This window comes from Malania oleifera, chromosome 5, assembly GCF_029873635.1.
Source record: "Malania oleifera isolate guangnan ecotype guangnan chromosome 5, ASM2987363v1, whole genome shotgun sequence".
Lineage (NCBI taxonomy): Eukaryota > Viridiplantae > Streptophyta > Magnoliopsida > Santalales > Ximeniaceae > Malania > Malania oleifera.
This window is the reverse complement of record NC_080421.1, coordinates 111,398,709-111,409,418: the sequence shown is the minus strand read 5'-3', so window position 1 is coordinate 111,409,418 and position 10,710 is coordinate 111,398,709. Positions and strand designations below refer to the sequence as shown.

The window sequence follows — 10,710 nt, the reverse complement described above, 5'->3', positions numbered from 1 at the left end:
CCATGCTAGGGTATATTATTAGGGTTTGGTTGATGGCTATGTTATTGGAAGTTCTTTTTATTGTTGATGTTAGGGCTTTATTATTGGGGTTTTGACTATTATGATACATATATTATTACTTGCATGTTATGATATATGGTACTAATATTATATTATTTTCTTTATTTTTCATACTATATTATCTATTTGAACTTTTGAGAAAAAAGCATAAAGAGAGAAAATTAAGAAAATTCCAAAAATATTTTTGACTTAATTTTTACTATTTTCTTTAATTGTCTTTTCGTTATTTAATTGGTCAAAGTTTGGGAAAAATAAAAAAGTACAAAAAAATTACAAATAATAGAAAAATCAAGAAAAATATTGTTGAGACCTAAATATCATTTTTGGCAACTTTTCATCCCGAATGATACCGAAAACCTCCCGAAATAGTATTTTTATACTTAGAAAATCCTATGAAATTTCAAAATGTCGGGAGTGTATTTTGTAACATATTTTCTTGATTTTTCGTTCCCTACGATTGCAACAAAAAGGATATGAGCTTTTCAAACTTCGTGTATCTCGGTTTTGAGGGAATATATATATATATATATATATATTATGTAAATATTTGTGTGATGCATTCATGTACATTTGCATTTTGTAAATTCACAAAAGGAATAATATAAAAGGTTTTTCAAATTTATTTTGAGATAATTTTATAATTAATTAGGTACTGTTCGTAAGAACAGACGCGTAAGGGGTGCTCGTATCTTCCCCTTGCATAATCGAACTCCCAATCCTAGTTTTGGTAATGCAGACCGATTCTATCCTTAATTGAGTAGTAATCAAGTATTTTAACTATACTAAAAGGTTAGTGGCGACTCTATTATACAATTTTTCTCGAAAATTAAACATTACATTTTTTATTCGCCGATCCCGAGGCACCCGCACCCCGGGACACATTAGGTACTAGAAGAACCCAAGGAATAGGAAGGATCCCTAAGGCTTACCTTATTGAATATGGGGAGTCATTGGGGTGCCTAACATATGGCTCTCTGTCTTCCACAACAAGGTGTCCACCTAACATCCTCAAGACTTGGCCAAACTATTGTGTAAGGTGCTCAAACTTTTGGTCCACAAACTCCTAAAGAGAGAGATGGAAACTGCAATCTGATTCAAAACAATAATTGTACAATAACTTGCATGTCCAATACTTATACAACTAACACATATTTACAAATACGACCTAACTAAACACATAATTACAAATACTAAAATCCCTAAAAATACAAAAAAGTTTTTTTCCTAAACCTACGCCTAAAATACACGTGTCGAATGGGCGGCCTAGGGGGTACATGTGATCCTCCATCATTCTTCACTTTTTTTATTTTATTTGCTTAAAAATGGTATCATTTTGTATATAAATCCTTTAGAAGTAGGGTTGTACAATTGGTCGATATGGTAAATTTGGTGGATTAATCGAATTCATTGAAAAATTTCGATTAACCATATCCTTAACAGATCATAACTAAATTAAAGGATATAAGCAAACTCTTACCCAATTGAATTTTATTTCGGTAATTAACTGAAATTATGATGCATTTCAAATTTACAAACATATAATTATATAAATATATAATATTAATAAATATATTATATTTATATACAATTTAAATATATAAATATTTATAATATATATTTACTTATTTACATATATATATATTTATAATTTATACATGAGCATATATATGCACTCATTTGATCCTTTAATTCAATTAACCGAAAAAAAAAATCTCTTAATTCAATCTGATCACCAAACACTGAAATTTAGAAAATAAAATTAAATCAAATTGATAGAAATTCAAATCTTAACCGAACTTTTTCGATTCAATCGATAAATTCGGCTTTCCCCAATCCTACTCAGCCCTATTGAAACTAAACCAATTATTATACATGAATTAATAATATATTTCATGAACAAAATATGGTGTGGTATGCACTTATGGCCTTCTGGGTTTCTTCATAATTAAACGAATACATATATATATATATATATATATATAGTTATAGATGAAAACCAAACCATTTCAGTTTCCCATGGTCATCGCAGAGACATGGGAGATTTTCACCAGATCGCAATCCTCAATTTCTGTATCCAACTCTGGCAATTTCTTCGGGGACCCTGTGTTGTTCTGCTTCTCTGGTGTCTATTTTCTAGGATATAGTTGCTGGCCCTGCCAAGCTTCAAGATCTAATTCTTTAACAAATGGTGAAGTATTCTTCAGCTGCTCACATCTGGGGATGTAGCTCAGATGGTAGAGCGCTCGCTTAGCATGCGAGAGGTACGGGGATCGATACCCCGCATCTCCATTTTTTTCTTCTTATTTTTTTAAACTTGTTTTCATCTGCTGACTTCTTTTTCGTTTTATTTTTTAAAACTTTTTTTCATCTGCTTTGATTTTATTTATTTTTTTTACCCATTTCTCCAGCAAATATATTACCCATTTGTCATTTCTCTGCATCAATCCCAACCCATTATCCATTTTTATTTTTATTTTTATTTTTACTTATTAAAAGACAAAAAATTTGGTGTTACCATATAGCTTATTGGTCACTCAGTGTTCTTGGTTTTCTACTTCTTTTTCATATTGGGTAAATAAGTATTCCTTTGGATTAATAATATTCATGAACCAACACTAAGCAAAGCAAATCAGTGGACAAAACATATCCCAAAATTCTCCGATCAACACAAAAATCAAAGCAAGGAAATTCACTCCATCAGTAATGAACATAACCAAGCCTCGCTGCATTAACCAATAAAAGTTTCTACAATAGTTTCCAGGGCATTTATGAACATGGTAGCTAGGCTCTGCAAAAAATGACAACTCCTCATTACAAATTAGGAGAGAGGGTACAGATATTTTCGCATTTTGTCCCAGTTTGGTTCTTCACTTCTAGTAAAGTATTCTCTAAATAAAGGTAAGCATGAGAAAGATATGATTTGTAGAGTTCATTGATCACGCTGAGTGGCTGCTAAGCTGGGTTCTCACAAGATGAGACATCCTCGAAGGAGTTAAAGGTGCCTCCTCGCCCACATACGGATCGGTAGTAAAACTGTTCTATCCAGTTTTTCCTCCATAGCCATCAGTTTTACTGTTGATGGGTAAATACAGATCAGGTGACTTTTCAACCTTCAGATCCTGCGGTGGGAGAGGAAAAGGGGAAACACAAGCCAATATTATTGATAATCACCAACAATGAAATATAAACAAACCATAACGATCATATCTTACAGTACTACTTCAGAAGACGCAACATTGAGGGTCAGACTAACATAATATTCTTTTTTGTTTTATTTGTTCAGTTCCAATCGAGGCCAACCAAACATCAAGCATGACTACATACAATTTACAAAAACAATGAATGCAAATTAACCTAAAAATATCAAGAATTACTTGAGAGATGACCTTTGTGGTTCTCTCTGGGATACTTTCTGTAGGGAGTTGAGGTGCACGGACATCCCTAATCTTCAAGTAGTTATACATGACAACACCACATACAGCTGCAGGAAAAGAAGCTATATTAATGAACATTTAGAACATTAATAATTCAAAAACAGACAATGTTAAAAATAATTATCAGTACCAATTCCATAGCCAATAATATTGAGCCTGGTAATTGTTGACTCAGGAAATACAATGGTTGATAGGGCAATTAGTATCCAGTCTTTCAAAACACCAGCAACTCGGATGGTTACTGCTCCAGTTCTACCAATTACTAAAAAAATTGAGAAATTCAAGGCTAGAGCGCAAAGAGCGTTCGAAAAAAATATCCAGAAATTAAACTGAATCTGTGAAACTTCTAACTCAGGCATCTCCAGCAGGTACCAGGGGCCAAAAAGAAACACAAAACTGCACAAGGGAATGCACAAGAAATGAGATCTCAGCACAAACATAAAAAACACTAAGCTAATAGAGCTGTAAGAAGATGGGCAACAGAGCAGTTCACTAGTACAGCTTTTCCTCATCGTAATGCAAAGTTACAGCTCCTCGGAGGAAAAATAAACTTATCATACCATGTACAAATAAGAGTATAGCTCAAGCAAAGAAAAGGCCAGGATCCACACAGAAAATACAGATTCACAATCTAAATTTGGCATATTGGTATGCAGTGAAAAGTGGTATTTACAAGTTCCTCAATAAAAAGGTCTAAAAATCAACCCTTACATATTAATTACTTCTTATATATTTCTTTGGCAAAGGTATAAAAGCACTGGGCTTGCAATTAGCCGACTTTATCAGATACATAAAAGACACACTTGCCTTGTTTGGGACAAAATTATCACTTGTGTTGCCAAATTGTTTACATTTTTTACCATTAGAGCAATAAAAAATGAACAGGTGTGCTTTCATTTGTTCTATCCTTGCATATCTACTGTTATGAACAAATCCCGAACCGATACAAACACTGAAACAGAAGAAGAGAGTAACATGAAAACAACACAAAGCAAGCACCAAGATTTACGTGATTCAGCTTTGAAACCTACATCCATGGGTGCGAGGAGAATGGATTCTATAAATCAAAATGGAAGTACAAAGAGAGATCAAAGACGCCCTCTAAAATCTATGTTTTAACCAACATAACATATGCATATATAATACAGGATATCTTTTGTCTTAGCAAAAAAATTATAAAAAAAAAGAAAGAAAAAGATACATGGCTGGTAATGCTGATATATGAATTCTAAAAAGCAAAAGAGGATACCTGCATGGTGCTATGTAATATAAGCTGGTGATAGGATTCAATGTTAAGCCCTTCTTTTGGAGAAGAACTTGTGTTAGGACCAGCCTAAGAGCTTCTGCAAAGATTCCTGTAACTTGGAATAGTGTACCCACGACATTGAAATGAATTTCGCCATATGAGGATATAACAACTCCAACACTAACCAGGACCATGTTTAAGAACACGTCACACCTCAATTTGTCAGTTCCACAAGTAACAGCCATGAGAAATGTTGCCACAGGCACTGTAAAATTACAACAGTAAGATGTAGAGAGCCATGTAGTAATTTTCCAGAACACAATCCAAAAAAGTTAGTCTTTAACATACTCAGGGCTTTCAGCATCTGGATGAATGCTACAGAAATATACAAGTAAGCTGTGTTGCCAAACCTGCACTCGCACAAAATATGCTATTAATATTTCATTCACATACTGAAATATGGCAATATCAGCATACATCCTGATCATGAACTAGCTTAACTATCATAACAATCCAGTCTACCAAATATATAGCGATGCTACAGCGCAGAGTAAGCTAGCATACAGAGAGCTAAGAGCCTCAAATGCATCTAACAGAGATCGAATTCAGATACACTGTAAAATTTAAGTAACGGTGTTAAGGGGTATCGTTATCAGCTTGAAAATTTTCCAGTTCAATTTTCACTGAATTTATAAAAAGTCTAATAGTATAAATGAACATGATCATTAACCCCTACACCCATTCCCACTGAATGCATGATAAATACATTGAAACATCTATCCCATTTCTTACTACACCTTCCTTTCCCTTTTTCCTTAAAGAAGGTGAGTGATTGCAAAAATCATATAAATACAGAACCTAACAAATAAAACAGTAGCATATCCGAAGTTCTATGCAAAGAAGCAATGTTTTGAAAGCAAGGGGGTAAGCCAAGTCATTCTAACCCTTAAGAGGCAAAGCGTAAGTATTAAGGTATTAGGGCATAAGCCTTTTCAGAATTTTATTTTTAGATAAAAACATGTAAATAACTTACATATATTCCAAAATAAATAAAAATTAATAAAATCACAAATATAATGTTAAAAATATCAAATATAATCTGAAAACTACTTGGGCCATTCAAAAATTACTAATTTGAATTCATTACGTAAATCATGAAAAGAGATAGCAATAACATAAAAAATTTCAAATTATTTTCAAGATCTAAGATACAACTCTGAATTATTTTGGAAAAGTTGAGGTTCAAGAGTTGTAGAAATCGACTAATATTATGACATTTCTTTTATATAAACATGGTGTTAAAATTTTCTAGCAGATCTAACTTGAGAATCACACGACCAAAATGCATAATCCTCAACTAAAAAAACGCAAAAGGCATGCCTTTAGTGCAAAACACCTAAGCCTCAACATGCAATGCATTAGCCTTTTCAAAATTTGGTATTTTAGCTAGAGCCTCAAGGCATTTTAGGCATACCTTACCTTCTGGCAAGCCTCAATTGAGTGTTTTAAAACATTGCATAGGAGAAAACTAAATACCAAAATTGATAACTGCAAAAAATTCTTTGATCATTATTCCTTTGGTAACACCCTATAGCAGTTAGCACAGGCTAAGACTGTTGGAGTTATCCCACATTGGTTGTGGAAGGAGATGGTGGTCAGTTATTAAGTGTGAAGCAAAGCCTCACTCCATGAGCTAGCTTTTGGGGTTGAGAAGATCCAAAACCACCTAGCCATGGTTCAACATTCTCCCCAGGATGTCGGGCATGTGGAGCCGCCGATTTGGAGCCCGATGTGTGAGGGGGAGATTGTTGGGGTTATCCCACATTGGTTGTGGAAGGGGTTGGTGGTCAGTTATTAAGTGTGAGGGAAAGCCTCACCCCATGAGCTAGTTTTTGAGGTTGAGAAGACCCAAGACCACCATGATGCAGTCACCCTCATGGCTAAGATAAGATTTTGTGGGCACTGTACATCTCAACATTTGAGTTACTTCAGAAAAAAAACACCGCGGCAACTTGGCTAGTATGCTAACAGAACTATCCTTTGAATAATTGTAATTAACAAATCATATGCATGGGAGCATGTTAATAATAGCAAACGCAAGATTCAATCCTGTCGCAAGATTATCAACGTTACACATGCACAATATCATGCTTCAAATAAGTACAATTAAATTAAACAGACTGAGGCCAAAAGTTTGATTTACGGCAACAATTGCTTACCATAAGCTAGCCGCAAAGCAGGCACTTATAGGAATTACACACGTTGCATATCTGCAAAGTAAGGAAAAATGTCCAAAGCAAAGAAAATATGAACAAATAGAATTTTTTTTTATATGATATAAGATAGAAATAAAAATTAAAAAATAAAAAAGGTAAAAGATTAATAGAATGGGTGAGCATGCATTTGTCTTACATTTTCAAAGTCATTTTGACAGGCGATACTACCTGCACAAATTCAAGCATACAATATGCAAGCTAAGGTGGAGTAATAACTATATATAAACAGAAACAAAAAATTCCATCTGAACTTTTCTTAGCATGTCTACTTAATGTAACTTTTTAGAAAATAATATCTAGAATTGGAAGGATCAAAATTCCAATAGTGTCATACCTTCAAAATGCGGATGAGAAATAATGCTACCACACCAGAAAACCCCATATGAATCATTGTCAATGTAATGGGATATGGAAAATTAAAGTATTTTGGAGAGAGGACCCACTGCAAATCAGTGAAAATACAATTGGATCACTTATTATTCACTAAAAAAAATGAGAGCAATAAGCATGCATTCTATAGGTTATAAGCAAAATTTAGAATCTTGAGAAAGTGCTATTGCCAGATCAACGCATGAATCCCATGACTTTAACCAGATTTTATCCATCTATTCATTCAAACTTACATGAGTTGAATCACACATGGATACAAGCATGCATATATTAAACTTACTAGTGTTCCTATCGTATCTATGCAAACAATTATTCTGCCAATTTCCAAAGTAATTAATTATTCTACCAACTTCACAAAGTAAATTACATGATAGCATGACAGCATACCACCTGAATGAGATTCATTACCAAAGGAGTGTGATTCTAATGGAAAATTTTACTCCTTTTGGGGATTTTATAAAATCTACGCATGGTTATGGAAGGATTCACTTGAATAATCAAAATATCCATGAAAAAAAATATAGAACCGTTCACTATATTAGAAAATGAAGAACCAAACAATATATAAATTAAATTTTAATATATATATATATATATGCATTGCTAGAAGTGGTTGGTGTCATAGATAAGTTGAACATAATGGGACATTACCTTGTTGTACAAAATAACTCCTGATGAAAGCAGTATGTAGATTAGAAGGTACAGATAGGTCAACAGAAGTTCTTTATTAACCATTGTGCCTCTTGTATTTTTTGAGCAACAGGCCACTTATTAGCAACTCCAAGGCCCAAGCTTGCCAACTGTCTCAGAAAATGACTTGTCTCCAAGAAACCCAAAAAGGCAGAGCCCAGGCATGTTCCACCTCGTATATCATGCAGATTTTTGGTTCAAAGGAATGGGATTAAAGATTCCTTGCTTAACCAAAAGATATGAGGATACCAATTGATTTATGCCACTGTTTCTACTGTAATTTGGACATCCGCACAGCAATGGCCTAGAAAAGGATAGAAAAGGTTAAGATCATACATCTTAGGCTCAGCATACATGCAATTTTATGAAACATTTTAGAAGTTTTCATTTGAAGCATGAAGTAATATGCTAGCATGTATTTGGTAAATAAGAAAAATAACAATCATTTATAGATAGAGATGATGGATTTTCATGGCTTACTCAGCTATCAAATTTGAATGAAAATATAACACACAAGGAATATTGATAACAGTGAGTTCTCACATAGTCAATTGAAACCAAGAAAAATAAACTTAAAAAACTAATAACCCTGGCGTAGCAAATTTCAGCCACATTGAACAATGTAAAAACTCATGAAAAACATAGATTGAGCACCAACTCAAAGCACACTCAATTAAATCAAAGTACACGACATGTAGAAATTAGTTCTTGGGGAATAAGACAAGGATCATATGTTTGGATTGTAATAGTACGACCACCACATGCAAAATGACAACAGAGGTCTAGGGTTTAGCAGCAAAGCCTCTGATTTGGGGGTGGTTTGACTCTGCCGAAAACAAGACAATGAAGTGAGGTCAGGTGTCTAATGGAGCAGCCATCATCCGTGTGGAGTACACGGATAAAAAGAGATTGGAAACGGGTGAAAGAAATGTAACTTAGTTTCTGAGATGATCTCTTATGAGGGCCTAAACCAACCTGTCCTTAGATATAATACGGGATCTGCTGCAGGGGAATTGATTCCTGATCATTCATGCAATTTGAAGGAAAAACCAGAGTACTGACATTACTGTTCAACTCCACAAACCTAGGAGAAATGTGCCTTCAAGCTTCATCAATACAATACACCAAAGAACACGCATTGATGCAACTATTTCCCATCTACCACAGCAAACCATTTTCATAAAATAGCCAACTATAGCACTAAATAGCTAGAATCAGTAGCTGGGCATTCTTGTCGTTGGTCAACCAACCCCTCGAAAACCACAAAATTTAAAATTAAAAGAAAAGGGTGAAGAAGATGCAACTTGCCCACAAACCAGGACACAAACAAAGAAGGCATCATCACATGCTCACGTGAACAATGATCAAATGACTCATTTAGAAATGGAAAACCAAACAAAGCACTGCGAAATCTAAATAAACACATCAAAACCAAAATCAAGACACCCATTATAGCTATCGTCCAAAAACAAAACACACATTACAGAGTCAATATGTGACCCAGTATCTAATACAGCGGCATTGTCGATTTACAATATAAAAAAATTAACCCCATTGTCGCCTAAAGATGAATCGTAGAACAAATCTGATATCAAAAAAATGGACAGAGAGAGGACCTAGAGCTGGAATACGAGAAATGAAGAGAGCAACTGGGTATTATCTTCTTTTATTCGCGCTGTGCAAAGTGAGCCCAGGATATGTTGAAGCTTAAAACTTGGAGACGTCGTGATCCCGTAATCCGTCGCAAATCTGCAATAGTTAAATCCCACAGTTAAGAGTGAGATGACGTCGCGTCGATCTGGGGAGTATCGCAAGATCTTGAATGTTGGATGTTTGCCAACGAGGGTAAAATATCATTCTTTAAACCAAGTGTGGACGCAAGAGATCACTGCTCTATTGGAACAAAGATTTGCCTCGGATTGGATTAGAAAGAAAAAAAAACCATACTGTTCACTTGGAACTATTATTGTTATTATTATTTTCCCGGGAAAAAGAAAAGGAAAATGTGTATCCTTAAAACATTAACGTTTGACTCGGAGCATCCCATGTGGCCATGTACTATCTTATGTCTGAAAATTGAGATATTCTCATTAAAATTTGGATTAATAAAGAAAAAGATACAACTATTTTATGAGGATGATATGTTTTTGAAAATCTTTACAAATTTTCAATTCACTTGCTAAATAATGAGGAATACTTGTTAAACATTGTTAATTTGTGTAAGATTTGAAATTCGTCAAGGTGTCAGCATTTGAATTTACCTATGTGATAAATATAATTTAGTGTGGATCCGAACAATATGAACCCTACATCATTTTAGTGAGTCGAAATATTAATATAATATATTCAATTATAGGGTTTCAAATTTGACATGAAAATCCTATATGGCCCAATTGTTCATTCTAACTATTTATCCTAAATAGTCCTAAGCGATTGTAAATGATGTTGGATGAATTAAGTTGTGTGTGAGCAATTTGGTAATATGGCTAACTGATTAGGGGTGTGCAATCGGTGGTTCAGCCAATTCGACCAATTAACTAAATTAACCAAATTTTTTCAATTAACTCTTCATTATAATCAAACTGATCGAATTACACTCTTTAGCTGAACCGCA

The 10,710-nt window shown here is 34.0% G+C and overlaps 1 protein-coding gene and 1 non-coding gene across 3 annotated transcripts; one reads left to right on the top strand and one right to left on the bottom strand.

Annotated features, from left to right (window-relative positions):
- The first annotated feature begins 2,276 nt into the window (after window positions 1–2,276).
- Window positions 2,277–2,349, top strand: TRNAA-AGC (transfer RNA alanine (anticodon AGC)). The gene has a single exon. It is a non-coding gene; the product is annotated as a tRNA-Ala (tRNA).
- Window positions 2,350–2,764: 415 nt separating this feature from the next.
- LOC131156343 (probable sugar phosphate/phosphate translocator At3g17430) lies at window positions 2,765–10,026 on the bottom strand. Of its 2 annotated transcripts, none has more exons than XM_058109950.1 (10): window positions 9,713–10,026; window positions 8,058–8,400; window positions 7,351–7,458; window positions 7,153–7,184; window positions 6,960–7,010; window positions 5,089–5,150; window positions 4,744–5,005; window positions 3,625–3,890; window positions 3,435–3,541; window positions 2,765–3,179 (listed from the first exon to the last, which is right to left on the bottom strand). In XM_058109950.1, the coding sequence occupies exons 2-10, from the start codon at window positions 8,139–8,141 to the stop codon at window positions 3,099–3,101; spliced, it is 1,053 nt and encodes a 350-aa protein (XP_057965933.1). In that variant the 5' UTR covers window positions 8,142–8,400; window positions 9,713–10,026; the 3' UTR covers window positions 2,765–3,098. The 2 variants fall into 2 exon arrangements, with proteins under 2 accessions (XP_057965933.1, XP_057965934.1); XM_058109951.1 differs by having other exon boundaries at window positions 3,447–3,541.
- Window positions 10,027–10,710: the final 684 nt, after the last annotated feature.